Source organism: Nerophis lumbriciformis, linkage group LG07, assembly GCF_033978685.3.
Source record: "Nerophis lumbriciformis linkage group LG07, RoL_Nlum_v2.1, whole genome shotgun sequence".
NCBI lineage: Eukaryota > Metazoa > Chordata > Actinopteri > Syngnathiformes > Syngnathidae > Nerophis > Nerophis lumbriciformis.
The window spans coordinates 46,172,466-46,186,962 of NC_084554.2; the positions used below are offsets into that span (position 1 = coordinate 46,172,466).

General features: G+C 39.2%; 1 protein-coding gene across 1 annotated transcript in view; it reads right to left on the reverse strand.

Moving 5' to 3' along the window:
• vps41 (VPS41 subunit of HOPS complex) overlaps positions 1-14,497 on the reverse strand; it is a 51,848-nt gene that overhangs the window by 13,447 nt on the left and 23,904 nt on the right. The window contains exons 7-17 of the mRNA XM_061965061.1: positions 12,311-12,376; positions 8,542-8,661; positions 8,334-8,480; positions 5,143-5,209; positions 4,976-5,073; positions 4,770-4,899; positions 2,395-2,510; positions 2,211-2,329; positions 2,063-2,144; positions 1,912-2,004; positions 1,717-1,844 (exon numbers count right to left, since the gene is read on the reverse strand). Of these exons, the coding sequence (XP_061821045.1) occupies positions 1,717-1,844; positions 1,912-2,004; positions 2,063-2,144; positions 2,211-2,329; positions 2,395-2,510; positions 4,770-4,899; positions 4,976-5,073; positions 5,143-5,209; positions 8,334-8,480; positions 8,542-8,661; positions 12,311-12,376 (1,166 nt within the window). The remainder of the gene's footprint in view (positions 1-1,716; positions 1,845-1,911; positions 2,005-2,062; positions 2,145-2,210; positions 2,330-2,394; positions 2,511-4,769; positions 4,900-4,975; positions 5,074-5,142; positions 5,210-8,333; positions 8,481-8,541; positions 8,662-12,310; positions 12,377-14,497) is intronic.

The window sequence follows — 14,497 nt, forward strand, 5'->3', positions numbered from 1 at the left end:
AATAAAGTACTGTAACTTTTCTTACTAAATGCATTATTTCTTTCTATTTTGGGAGAAAAACAATATATGTACTCCATGTAATCGCAAATGATGTTAACTTAAATATTGTCTAATTATGCAAAAATATATTATCAAACATTCAAACCATTTTTTAAATAGAAATAAATACTAGTAATAACGATTTCAAAGCAAGTTATCCATCAAATTGTGCAATGTAAAAGTAGCAATAGATTTCATGGTAAATTGTGAAATGTAATGTGGTTTTTACAGCATTTTTCTCTAAATGAAAAAAAACTGTACTTTTTTTTAACTGTAATAAACTATGGTGTTGTTTTGACATTTACAGTAATATACCGAAAAATATACAGTTGTTCAAAAACAAACAAACTGGAAGCTCAGGTGCCAAAATTTTACTGTAAAATTGCAGTTTTTTTATTTACAGTAAAAAAATTTTTTACATTTTACAGTAAAATCCTGGCAACTGAGCTGCCTTTTTTTTTTTACCATAAAAACAGCAGTACTGTTTTTCCATTTACAGTAATATACACTACATTTTGAGGTGAAATTATTGTGTGTATATTCAATTGAATAGACTGCAAAGACAAGATATTTAATGTTCAAACTGGAAAACTTTGTTATTTTTTGCAAATATTGGCTCATTTGGAATTTGATGCCTGCAACATGTTTCAAAAAAGCTGGCAGAAGTGGCAAAAAAGACTGAGAAAGTTGAGGAATGCTCATCAAACACTTATTTGGAACATCCCACAGGTGAACAGGCTAATACGGAACAGGTGGGTGCCATGATTGGGTATAAAAGCAGCTTCCATGAAATGCTCAGTCATTCACAAACAAGGATGGGGCGAGGGTCACCACTTTGTCAACAAATGCGTGGTTTTGGAGCAACATATGTTGCCATCAAAGCAACGTTATCATTGACGCCCCTGCTCATTTCAGCAAAACAATGCGAAGCCACGTGTCACAACAGCGTGGCTTCATAGTAAAAGAGTGCGGGTACTAGACTGGCCTGCCTGTAGTCCAGACCTGTCTCCCATTGAAAATGTCTGTTGCATTATGAAGCCTAAAATACCACAACGGAGACCCCGGACTGTTGAATAACTTAAGCTGTACATCAAGCAAGAATGGGAAAGAATTCCATCTGAAAAGCTTCAAAAATGTGTCTCCTCAGTTCCCTAACGTTTACTGAGTGTTGTTAAAAGGAAAGGCCATGTAACACAGTGGTAAAAATGCCCCTGTGACAACTTTTTTGCAATGTGTTGCTGCGTTAATGACTATCTGCAAAAAAATTAAGTTCAGTTCGAACATTAAAATATCTTGTCTTTGCAGTCTATTCAATTGAATATAAGTTAAAAAGGATTTGCAAATCATTGTACTCTGTTTTTATGTACCATTTACACAACGTGCCAACTTCACCGGTTTTGGGTTTTGTATAATCGCAACACTCACTATTGCTATTTTTAGTTCACGTTTTGCCCCCAACGATATCTACCACATGCAGTGCGTCAAAGAAAAGGAAAGTGACATGGTAAAACATTCCGAAAGTGAAGAAATGCTCCTTGGCCGCATGGTCGCTCTATTCGCTCAAATGCGGCGACCATCATGAAGGATGTTATTGAAAATGCGACACAACCTGCTTCAATTTCTGATTGAATTTCCAATGTCTGATTGGCTCCTTGAATGCAACATTTCAGCGCTCACAGTTCAGCCAGAGTGGTGAGCAGGGTGCTGTTGGAGGGCTCCTTCTTCAGGTGGTCCATGACCGCTTGAACGATGGCCATGTTGTTGTAAAGCTCTCCCGGCCATTCCCGGACCAGCGTGGCAAAACCCTTTGACGGGAGTAGAAAAGGACACTTTTCAGATTCACCCTAAATGCTGAGTGTGCACAAGACGCACCTCGTAGTCCGTTTTGAGGAAGTCGTGCAGGATCATCTCATAGATGGCCGGTCGGAGGCGCAGGTCCCCTCGGGGTAGATACTGACTGATGGCCTGCAGAGGAGGTTTCCTTCAAGTCTTCAAACAACCAAACTGTTTCATCCTGACCCACCTTCAGTTGTCCGATGGTCTTGAATCTGTACACCTCATTTTCCCACAATTCCATGTTTTTGCCAAGGATCTTCTGACACTTCCTGCAGGACGACCCACACACACTGAACGTCTCACACTGCGGTGACTAAACGTGCAGTCAACGCAACCTTGCAGCGGCGTCGTAGTCGCCCTTCTCCACCAGGTGGTTGATGTAGGCCATCCCGATCTTCTGGACGTCATGTCGCTTGATGTTTTTGAAGCTGATCTCCGCCGCCATCAGCGCTTCCTGACAAAGCCAGAAAGAGGAGACAGGAAATAAATGTGATAACTACTCCATCCTTTCACACAAACCTCATATTTCTTCTTCTCCAGCAGCCAGTCAATATGGTCGTCCTGGTCGCGCTCCTTGGCCACCACGATGTCTTTGGGACTGATGATGTAGAAGAGTGACTCTCCATCCGAATGTTCTACAATACAATCCAACGCTTTCGTTACTTGCCGCCATCTTACCAGTATGCTAGCTGTTCCCCTGTTGGCATGATAATGTTTTACGTTAACATAGACTGACCATACGTCCTGTATTGCGGGGCTGTCCGGGCGGAGTTTCTTAAATGCCTCAAATGTCCGGCATTTTGAGTTAGGGTTGCGTGTATTTTCAATGTACGTTCAGGGTTAAGAAGGGGTTAAAAACAAAACAAATTGTGAAGGTGTGCGCACGTAGCAACATTGGTGAGGGAGGGGCAGAGACAGAGAGAGCGAGAGAGTTATGATAAACGCGCATACGTCGCCAGGCTCTGCTTTTTATCCATTAGATTTATCAGATTTAATTTTTTATTATCTATAGCAGGGGTGTCAAAAGTGTGCCCCTGAGGCCATTTGCGGCCCACAGCTAATGTTTTAAAGGCCCACGGCACCATACTTGCCAACCTTGAGACCTCCGATTTCGGGAGGTGGGGGTTGGGGGGGTGGTCGGGGGTGGGGCGGGCCGTGGTTGGGGGCGTGGTTAAGAGGGGAGGAGTATATTGACAGCTAGAATTCACCAAGTCAAGTATTTCATACATATTATATATATATATATATATATATATATATATATATATACATACATGTATAGATATCTATATATCTATATATATATATATATAGATATATAGATATCTACATCCTGAAAATATGCAAACAAATCTGTGTTTAGATAATTGATACTTCAAACTTGCATAAATAAATATTAAGGAATATAACATAACTTGGCTTCTGAGAGTTTCAAAATGTAATGAATAAAATGCTAAAGTTGTTGATAAACAAGCAATTATTTTAATAATTAAATATGGTCATTTTAAATGAATTATTATGATAATTTAAAATCAATTATTTCAAATATGTTTATTTTAATGTATAATTCTATGGCTGGTTGTAATAAGGAGTCACGAAAAAATACAAATAAAAATACAACTAATTTTGATGTTTTTAGCAAAATATAGTAATAATGTATTTAGTTTTTTGTTTTTTTTAATTAATAAATATATTTATTTGTAGGTAAAATAAACATAATAATACAATTTATCTCGAGTCTGGATGATTTAGTTCTTGTCACCCTGTTGTCCTCCCATCATGAAAAAAGGCTGTCCTCACTCAGGTCCGCATGGAGCTGGAGGGGGCGTGGCTTCCAGCTCCGGCTGAAATTCGGCTGAAAAATGAGATTTTCGGGAGAATATTTGTCCCGGGAGTTTTTCGGGAGAGGCGCTGAATTTCGGGAGTCTCCCGGAAAATTGGCAAGTATGCACGGCACATTCTAAAAATACTACTGAAATAAACAAAAACATAACAAAAGTGAAATAAAAAAGCTTAAAGGTGAAATGTAATTTAGAAAAAGTTGCAATATTGACTAATAAAACAAAGCTGTTTTTTTTTCTTTCAAACTGTCATTGCTCAAAACATAAAATTGAATCAAAATCAATGTTATTATGAATTATTTACCTGTTAAAGGTTCCGATTACTTCACATCAAATATTCCACTTTGAAAACATTTTTTTGGTGGAAGATTGGTGGGCGGGGTTGGGGGGGCGGGGTTTGGTGGTAGCGGGGGGGGGGGTGTATATTGTAGCGTCCCGGAAGAGTTAGTGCTGCAAGGGGTTCTGGGTATTTGTTCTGTTGTGTTTATGTTGTGTTACGGTGCGGATGTTCTCCCGAAATGTGTTTGTCATTCTTGTTTGGTGTGGGTTCACAGTGTGGCGCATATTTGTAACAGTGTTAAAGTTGTTTCTACAGCCACCCTCAGTGTGACCTGTATGGCTGTTGACCAAGTATGAGTTGCATTCACTTGTGTGTGTGTAAAAGCCACATATATAAGGTGACTGGGCCGGCACGCTGTTTGCATAGAGGAAAAGCGGACGTGACGACGGGTTGTAGAGGACCTAAAGGCAGTGCCTTCAAGGCACGCTCCCAATAATGTTGTCCGGGTGGAAATCAGGAGAATGGTCGCCTCGGGAGATTTTCGGGGGGGGCAATGAAATGCGGGAGTCTCGGGAGGTTGAAACCGATACCGATAATTTCCAATATTACATTTTAAAGCATTCTAGGACATCTCTAGTTATTACATGTGATCGGTATTGTCATCGGCCTATATCGGAATTGTCAGCATAAAACCCTGATGGGAACACCCCTAGATGTGACACAAAAGAAGCTTTCAATTAGCGCCCCTAAAGAGTGTTTTCCCTGGCCCTCACCGAGGCGGTAGTCCCGACACTCGTTCTCCTGGTAGTTGCGTACGGTCAGTGCATCGGAGGAGATCTCCTCACAGCTCTCAGGGAGAGGCTGGATGATGTCCAGACGAGGCCGTGCCAGGAACTCCTCGTCCTGCTCCGGGGCACAAAAAAAAAGTTCATTCTGAGATTTCCCAGACGGAAGAACAGGTCCAGGTGGGGACAGCTACCATGTGCTCGGGGTTCTCCTTCACAAAGAACAAGGTGACCAGCTGATCTGCCAGCGGCGCCAGCCCGCTGATGAAGAACTCCGCCTCGAATGCAGACACTGAAAGGCCAAAGTGTAAACTGTCTTCATGTGATTCAGTTCTTGAGTCGTCTAAAGCTCTGTCCTCACCTATTTCCACGTAACGACTCGGCAGATCTCTCATTTCCGTGGGATTGCGCTCCTTTACCACACAAATCTGTCGATGAAGAAGCAGAATTACACAAGATATTTCATTGAAACATACAAACTAGGCCTTTTCGTCCTTTCAATGACTTTGTTTCCATGCACTAATGCTACCTTGCTGGGAACAAGGTCACAGTGTTCCGGTCACGATGTCGGAAATCTAGATGGCCACATCCACAAAAGCTCATTTTGCGCTTGCCTTGTCTGAATATAAACAACTTATGGGAAAATGCGCACTCTTTTTGCAACCTTCAAACACGGTGGATGAAGAGGAAAAAGACGCTATTGCTAGCAAAGTTCAACGTATTTATTTACCACTTGAAATAAATGTAGTTTACACTATGTATGAACAATACTTGGTGTATGGCAGATTTACGGCCACAAAAACTAACCAGAAGTGCTAATATTGGATAATAGAGAAGCGGATATCATTGTTTACATGCAGAGCAGCCATCTTTGAAACAAACTCGGGGGTGGTGAGAATGCTCCCACTTTCCAAGTCCGGAATCCGACTTCAAGGGGCGTTCCAGTTGAAAATTCCAAAATTCCTACTTCCCAGTACAAATGGAACGCACCATAAATGAGTCTGATCCCCCAAATAGTTCATCCTACAGCCCATGGAAAGACCAGAGTCTGATCATGTTTGGCTTTTGACAAACCGGGCAGACACACCTAGATTATGCGTTTGGAAACCAAATCTCTCAAGTTTCCAATTCAGAACACTGATTTTGAATAAATAACTAAATAACAGAGGTTTTATCTTGAAATATTAACTATAAGTTACTGTAACTTTCTTCATACAGTTCTGATGGTGGTGTCATGATTTAGCTCTTTAAATTATTTAGGATAGGATAGACTTTTAAACAACATTAAACTCATGAATGTATTGATTAATATATTGATAGATAGCCTGGCCCCCGGTTAATTTTTTTAACCCAATGTGGCCCCCCGAGTCAAAACATTTGGACACCCCCGACTTACATCTTATGAAAACCTTAAATTGAAAATCTCCTAAATGTTAAAATGTTTTTTTTAAACTGTAAGCCATGATCATCTGTACACCTGGACTAATATATTGTGAATTCCGGACTATGAACCGCTACTTTTTTCCTATGCTTTGAACCCTGCGGCTTATAAAACTGTGCGGTTAATTTATGGATATTTCTTCGCTGACGGCCATAATGCAAACAGTTTTCATAAAGCACACGCAGAGACACTGAATAGATGTGGAACTGTTTGTGCTATGGTTTTGATTTTTATTAAAGATCCCCATTAGCTGGTTGCCACAACAACCCACTAGTCTTCCTGGGGTCCACAAACTCAATACAATTACAAGTAAAAGCATATAATTATAACTACACAATACAGAAACAAATACAAATCATCAACAAGCAAACAATTTACAGTCTCAGAATATTAATTACCATAGACATATAACTACACAATACAAAACCAAACAAAAATCATCAACAAGCAAACTAATTTACAGACTCAGATAAAATATTAGTTTCCTTTTAAAAACCTGTTTACTTTCAATGCCGGTGAGAATTTGTTGTGATTATATGTAACATGTTTAGGTGTGCTATGGCAAATTAGGTTTTTTCCCTTGGACTCAGTCTGGACCCCCTCCCGAGGGTCCAGCCTTTGACTGATATTTTTTACTCTTCCCCCTTTCCCAATATCACCTTTTTCCCACCTTTTTTAAGGAGCGCCGTAAGTGGCTGATCCGTTGGCGGTCCCGTCTTGTCTTCCTGTAACGTATGTCTGCTCTTAGTGGGACTGTGCCGAAAATGTAATTTCAGTTCTTATGTGTCTTGTACATGTTAAAGAATAGACAATAATAAAGCATCCTGAATCCTGAATCCTGAATCCTGAATTCGAGGCAGGTTATTCCAGAGCGATACAGATCTATAAATAAAAGATTTCCGCAATGCATTCTTCCTCGGACGAGGGAGTACAAAATGGTGCCATCTTTCTGTTCAGAGCTTTAAACCGGACGTACAAGTGCCGATCCGTCTTCTATTCGTCTATAGCGCCTCGTATTTCCGGCGTAAGAGCGGAGCTTTACGGACCCATTGTGAAGTGAAAGGTGTTACCCCCGACAATCCATCGGTCCTGGAGGGAACGTCTCCCCTGCTCTCCTCGACCGCGGTCTGGGAGCCGACAAGCAGGAAAGGTGCAAAACAGTACATGCAACCATAATAATAATAATAATAGATTTTATTTGTAAAAAGCACTTTACATTGAGTAAACAACCTCAAAGTGCTACAATGTATTAAACATTTTTTAAATAAAAAGATAATAAAAATAAAAACTAGAACAGCCTAATAGCTAGAACTAGTATGCATATATCTAAAAAAAAAAGGCTTTTTTAAAAATAAGGGTTTTATGCCTTTTTTAAAAGCATCCACAGTCTGTGGTGCCCTCAGGTGGTCAGGGAGAGCGTTCCACAGACTGGGAGCGGCGGAGCAGAAAGCTCGGTCTCCCATTGTTCGTAGCTTTGTCCTCGGAGGTTGGAGAAGGTTAGCCTGTCCGGAGCGGAGGTGTCGTGTGGAGGATTTGGGGGTGAGTAGAGGGGGGCATTTCCTTGGAGGCACTGGTGGGTTAGTAGGGTGGCGCCCTGTTTAAAGCGTCACTTTTATCGTTAGGTTTGAAGCCCAAATACCTCCATATTGCACTTCACGCACGCTCTTTAATAACCAGTAGAATTTTAGTTTTTTGCCATTCTTCCTCTCCAAGATGTTATTACTTGTATGCACTCTGAGTGTGAGTTTTGACACACTCAACATCATGCGCCTCGGCTCTGTAGTCACCGCCACACAGCAGCACTTAGATGAAAGAATGGTACCGGTACTTTTCAAAGGCAGTATAAGGCCGATTAATACCGCGATACTTTATAAGTACCGGTATAGCGTACAACCCTCGTCTGCACATAACAACATATGACTTATATTTAAAAAAGACATGATGAATGCAACCGATCCATCTTCCCAACATACTTGGAGGAGGTCAGCATGTACTTAACTCCCACCCACCGTGGGAGGATGAGGGTTTGATGTAGAACGATTTGACTGCGAAACTGATAGTCGAAAAATTTAACCTTTGACTATTGGAAGACAGCCCTAATACAAACAAACCTTAATGGAGGTGCCCCAGCCCACGATGAGGGTGGTGTTGTCCTTCCAGCACAGGCTGCAGGGGTACATGTCAGGTCTCAGACTGACGTTGTCTCGCAGCACGTTCGTAATCCTCTGTTTTGTGCTGATGTCGTAGATTTTGACGCCCTGAGACACGCAAAACATGAGATCCCAGGACAAGACGTTGGATGGCAGTGGGGACACTTACCACATTGTTGGCCCACGCTATGAGGTTGGCTCTCCACTGGACATTGGTGATGGAGCCCTCGCCTTCGTGCAGCAACGAGGTCTTCCAGCGATTCATCCAGTTCTTTTCGTACAGGAGAAGCTTCAAGAAACACAGCGACAATGAGCAGGAGTGCAGTAGCGCCAAAGCCACCAACAGATGGCAGAATAGGAACAGTGGATTCTGAAGGGACGCTGCATAGTGATAAAATTGTCTTCCTGATTTTTTAAGTTTTGAATGTAGATACTGGTTTTATTGCACCAGAGAATGTTGACCAGGGGTGGCCAAACTTTTTCCACTGAGGGCCGCACACTGAAAAATGAAAACATGCGGAAGACATTTTAATATTTTTCATTTTTAAAACCAATATTAAATGATTATATATATATATATATATATATATATATATATATATATATATATATATATATATATATATATATATATACATATATACATATATATATATATATATATATATATATATATATATATATATATATATAATATTTTTATTTTTTTTCACTACAAGGGCTTCCATCAAGTCTGGTCCTGTGTCAGTCATAAAAATGTTAAAAAAAAAAGGTAATTTATTATATGTTTTAAATTATTATTAATCAAGGCTTAAATCTCTACATCAAGTTCAGATCTAGCTGTCAAAAAAATGTTTTCTTTTAAACATTTCAGAGTGGAATATTTAATGTGAAGTAATTGGAGTTTTAAATAGGTCAATAATTCAAAACATTGACTTGAATTCATTATTATTTTTTGAGCAATGACAGTTTTTTTTTTTTAAAGTTCCACTAAAATTCTTAGGGATCCTAAAGTGCCTTACTCATAAAAGTGTTAAAGATAAGTACATCTTTAGATCAACTTCAGATATATTCATAGATTATAAGTTGTTATTTTTTAATGTTTATTTTGATTGTTGGTTTAATGCCCTTTTTGTCAAGGAAAACTTAGATTTTTTATATGGCAAACACACAAAACATGCAATATTTCCCCCAAATATATTTCTAAGTGGATTTTTTTGTTTGAAGTATTTGGAGCCTTGAATAGATCATTAATTCAAAACAAAAATTATTTTGACTCATTATTATTTTTTGAGCAATTACAGTTTTAAAGAAAAACAGCCTACAGGGCAGCTTTGTGGTATCAGAGTCAACATTTTCTTGTTACATTTGACCCTTATGCTCTTTTAAATAGTATTTTTAGAATGTGCCTTTAAAAATTCAGCCGCGGCCCTGCAAATGGCGCCCAGTTGACACTTTGGACACCCCTGATGTAGACTTTAGACTCACAAGTGCGAGAGATGAAATAACCTAAAAATAATACAGTATAGTGTAATTTTCACACAGAAAAGATGATGACACAGCATTTATCGTATTCCCAGAGGATAACGCGAGGATAAAGTCAAATATGGCGGCAAAAAAGAGACAAATTCCCTGTTATGTTGAGTGTTTTATTACATAAACAAAACCTGCATAATATCAGCAGGAAGGGCGAGCCAGGGGCAGTATGAGCTTCAGCAGCAGCGCTATGTTAATAAACGCTTTAGCCCGACAAAGAGATGATACCACAAAAGAACCGCCGAGGCAAAAATTGAATTTTCTTTTGACAGGACGCGGCTCCCGTCGAGGCGTATCGATTCCCGTGGCAGGCACCTCGCGGAGGCCTTCACAACGCCGCGAGTGAGAGAAATCGGCGGCAATTCAGAGAAAATGGCAACGCGGCGTCCAACAATGGGCAAAACAAGTCGCTACGCCTCGGCCCCGGTCGTATAAATGTCAGTAGACTTGATCTAAAAATACTTGCTCGATGGCGCCGCGTCAGTTTATGGTTAGTGCTGCGGGCATTTAGTGAAAGCAACACTAAGCACAACAACTGGACACAACAATAGGTACAGTATAGCTGTATAATTCTGTAAGAATGCTATTTTCATCTCAGAATTCAACACTGTTTTACAATTCTTTCATAATATTTGGATTTTACTTAGCCACACAAGATGACTTAATCGAAATAATTCATAACATATTTAATGACATGGAAATTAATATGTCTCTAAAATTGTTTGGAAATGTTTTATCCCAAATATTACGATATAGCAGTTCTTCTCAAATAGTGGGGCCATTAATCCTGACTTCCTCAATTTATTAACATTTATTTATAATTATTTTAATTTGTAATAGTATTTATTTTATTTATATGATTTAAAAAATAAGCTAATTGTTTCATTCATTTTTGTTTTGAAGGTTAAAGTGTTTTATGAGTTAATGTTGCTAATCAATTTGAATGTACCATTTTTTTTTACTTTATTCAATTTCATTTTTCAGTATATATCCGTTCAAGTGGGTCAAAAAATGTGTATAGTTTAAATTAGGACTCCTTTTTTTTTCAGGCAAATTGCTGCACATTTAATTCAAGGTTATTCTTTGTTTTCCTTGTATTTCTTACTTTTTATTTTTGTTTTATTTCATGTTAATACGGATACATTGTTATGCAGAGGTGTACTTACAACAATACTACTACTACTACTTATAGTCACGGCTGAGAGTGGGGACGGGACATGTTTTCATCTTCCTGGGGGTGAGGCGCAACAAAAATATAATTGACAAGCATTGGAATACAACCATATATATATAATATCAGAGACTTGCTGCTAAGCATGTTAATTAATATATTGTCAAATTAATGTGTTGGATCTTACAGACCTGTTTCCAGGTACAGGTAACATAAAATTATAGCTTATAAAAAGGTACCGGTACATGTAATACTGTGATATAGGAGAAGTACATATTCAGGGTTTCTGCAGGTATCAGCAGATCTAATTTAATGCTTTTTTTAATGCATTTTAATGCAACTTAAAACAATTTAATGCCCATATAGTCAAAAGCATACAATTGTCTGTATAGACAACATCGTAAGCATTTGACAATAATAATGTTGAATAGTTGAAAAGTGTACATTAACTGTGATTGTATTAATCACACATGTTATAAGATAAAGCAATGAAACATTTTAAATGCAATGAGCACATTTGTCATTACTGTAGTATTTTTTAACTAGTGTACTTGGAAGGTCTATAGTCTAATTATCTTAAATAGATAACATAGAAATAAAATGGACTCTAAAGATTTGTTGGCAAAAACTGCACTTCAGTAAACTTTGCCCCAATTGGGAAGAACTTGGTCAGGTGGTTTGTTTTGTTGTCTTTTTTGTTGCCATTTGCAATTGTATGACATTTTTAATACCTCCGCACATCATATTTAATGCTTTTTATTGCCATTTAAGGCCTTCATTTACACAAAATCCATTTAATTACTTTTAATTATTTTTAATGACACGCGGAAACCTTAATAGTCCCTACTGCAGTTTGTTTACTAGAGGCAACATGTCCAGAAAATGGTAAAAAGAAAGAAAGAAAACCTTCACACTATGTACAATTGTTATAATGATCCGTTCTCTGGGCCGCAATGTCTTTTTTTTTTTTTTTTCACCCTTCACTTGAACGCTGTTGAGCGGACAGCACTTTGTGAAAATGGGCAGCTCTCCCAAGAGCACTCCGGCAAGAAGCTTTCACGGCAGACAAAGGCCCCGCGCTTCGTTTTTAGCCACGCTCCAGTGAGGGAGTGAGCTTGCTCGCCTGCGATCGGGACGAATAATGGCGTCGACGGAGGAAAATGCCTAAAAAGTGCCAAACGGTGAAATAACACAGTAGGAAAAAATAAAAAATAAAGCTATTCCAACCTACCTTGTTGCCGCCGGTGACAAACTGCTTGTTGCTAGATCGGGAGAAGTGGGGGTGTAATGCCACCACCTGCAGGACAGATTATACTATTAACATTTGACTGGACCGCTGCAAAAGTGGAATATGATTCATGTTTTGCCACATAGGCAAATGTGAACTATTGAGACAGGAGAAAAGGGAAGAAATGATGGAGTTAGACTTTGGAGTGTGTCGGTTGGAGGGACGTAACGATATAACAATTTCATATCACGGTTATTGTCCCCAAAATGATCACTGTTATCATTGTTGAATGTGCTCAAAAAGTACACATTTGAATCAAGTTTCATTCAATAAAACAACTATAATAAATTGACACACAATATAAATTAAATATTGTTCTGGATTCTTAAGAGCCATATTAATGCCGTATTTTCCGGACTATAAGGCGCACTTAAAATCTTTTTCCCCCCTCAAAACTCGACAGTGCGCCTTATAACTCGGTGCGCTTAATGTACGGAAAAATTCTGGTTTTGTTTACCGACCCCAAAGCTATTTTATTTGGTACATGGTGAAATGATAAGTGTGACCAGTACATGGCAGTCAAACATAAGAGATACGTGTAGACTGCAATATGAGGGCAGTCACGCATAAGAGATACGTGTAGACTGCAATATGACTCAAGAAAACAACACCAACATTTTATATGTTCCATTGAAAATATAGAACATTACACAAGGCGCTCAAAAATCCATCAAAATGTTTTAGTACGACTTTGGTAAGCTATGAAGCCGCACCGCTTGATGGATTGTACTGTGCTTCAACATAGGAGTATTATTATGGTGTGTGTATAAGGTAAGACATATTATATGGCGTTTTGTTTTGCAATATTATGCAAAAGAAACTTTTCTTACCTTCTGGTACCTGCTGATCTGTATTTGGGATCTGCATAAGTCCTGAAAAATTGCGCACGTCCGCCTTTGTAGTCCGTGCTGACGCCGTAGTCGATAAGCTTCTTCTTTTTCTCTACCTTCTTGTTATGGGACATTCATCCTCAGCTGTTGCCATTTCTAACATAAAGTAGTGTAATGTTCTTACTTATATCTGTCAGTAAACTCGCCATGAAAGCGCTAAAACAGACCGGCGTAATGAGTTTACATTATTCACCCAAGGAACTTTAGTTATTAGAGAGTTCCGGTCGGACATTTTTTTACGGGACACATTTCCGGCCTTGTTATTGCACTAGTGAGCCATGGATGAGGAGATGCTGCTCCGTTATTGATTGAAGTAAAGTGTGAATGTCATGTGGGCTTTGTACCGAGGATGTCGTTGTGGCTTGTGCAGCCCTTTGAGACACTTGTGATTTAGGGCTATATAAATAAAGATTGATTGATTGATTGAAAACAGTTAGCTCCATCTTTTGACACTTCTTCCACTCCCGTCTTTGCACGCTACACCGCTACAACAGAGACGACGGGAAGAACACGCTGTCGAAGGTGAGCCACGTAAATAAGACCGCTCACAAAACGGCGCATCGCGAAGCGACTGTCAGAAAGCGGCTTGAAGATGATCTGTAAAACATAATCTATGCAACATTTTGACCAAACAACCATCATTACATGTTATGTAGACCACAAGGAAGAGCTTTAAATTAAGAAAACAATCATAATATGACCCCTTTAATGCGCCTTATAATCCGGTGCGCCTTTTGTATGAAAATAGACCTGACTAGACCCGCTCATCGGTAGTGCGCCTTATAATCCGGTGCGCCGTATGGTCCAGAAAATACGGTACATTTATTTGTTGTCTTCATATGTTTCAACTGTATTTCATCCTTTTTTCCTACTCATGGTTGGTACTATTTTACAGTTTTTTGTTTTGTTTTTTTACTTTCCAGAGCTCCTCAGAGGGAGCCATCTGTGTCAGGGGTTATCGGCCGTGTTGTGGGGGCGCTTTGTGTCAGCGTCCTGGTGGCCGTGGTCTGATGACCTCCTGGTGTAGATGGCTCCTGTGATAGTGTTTACTCACATGGCTCCTCTGTACTCAGCCATGCGTTCATTTGTTCATGTGTGTGCATGCTTGTGTGTGTGATGATGGGGATGTGGGTCATCGGGGTAACGTTTTTAAGTCTGTAAAGCACTTGGTGTTGCATTACTTTTATTATGCTTTATAAATAAAGTTTCATTGATTGATTGATATTTTTTAATCCACTTT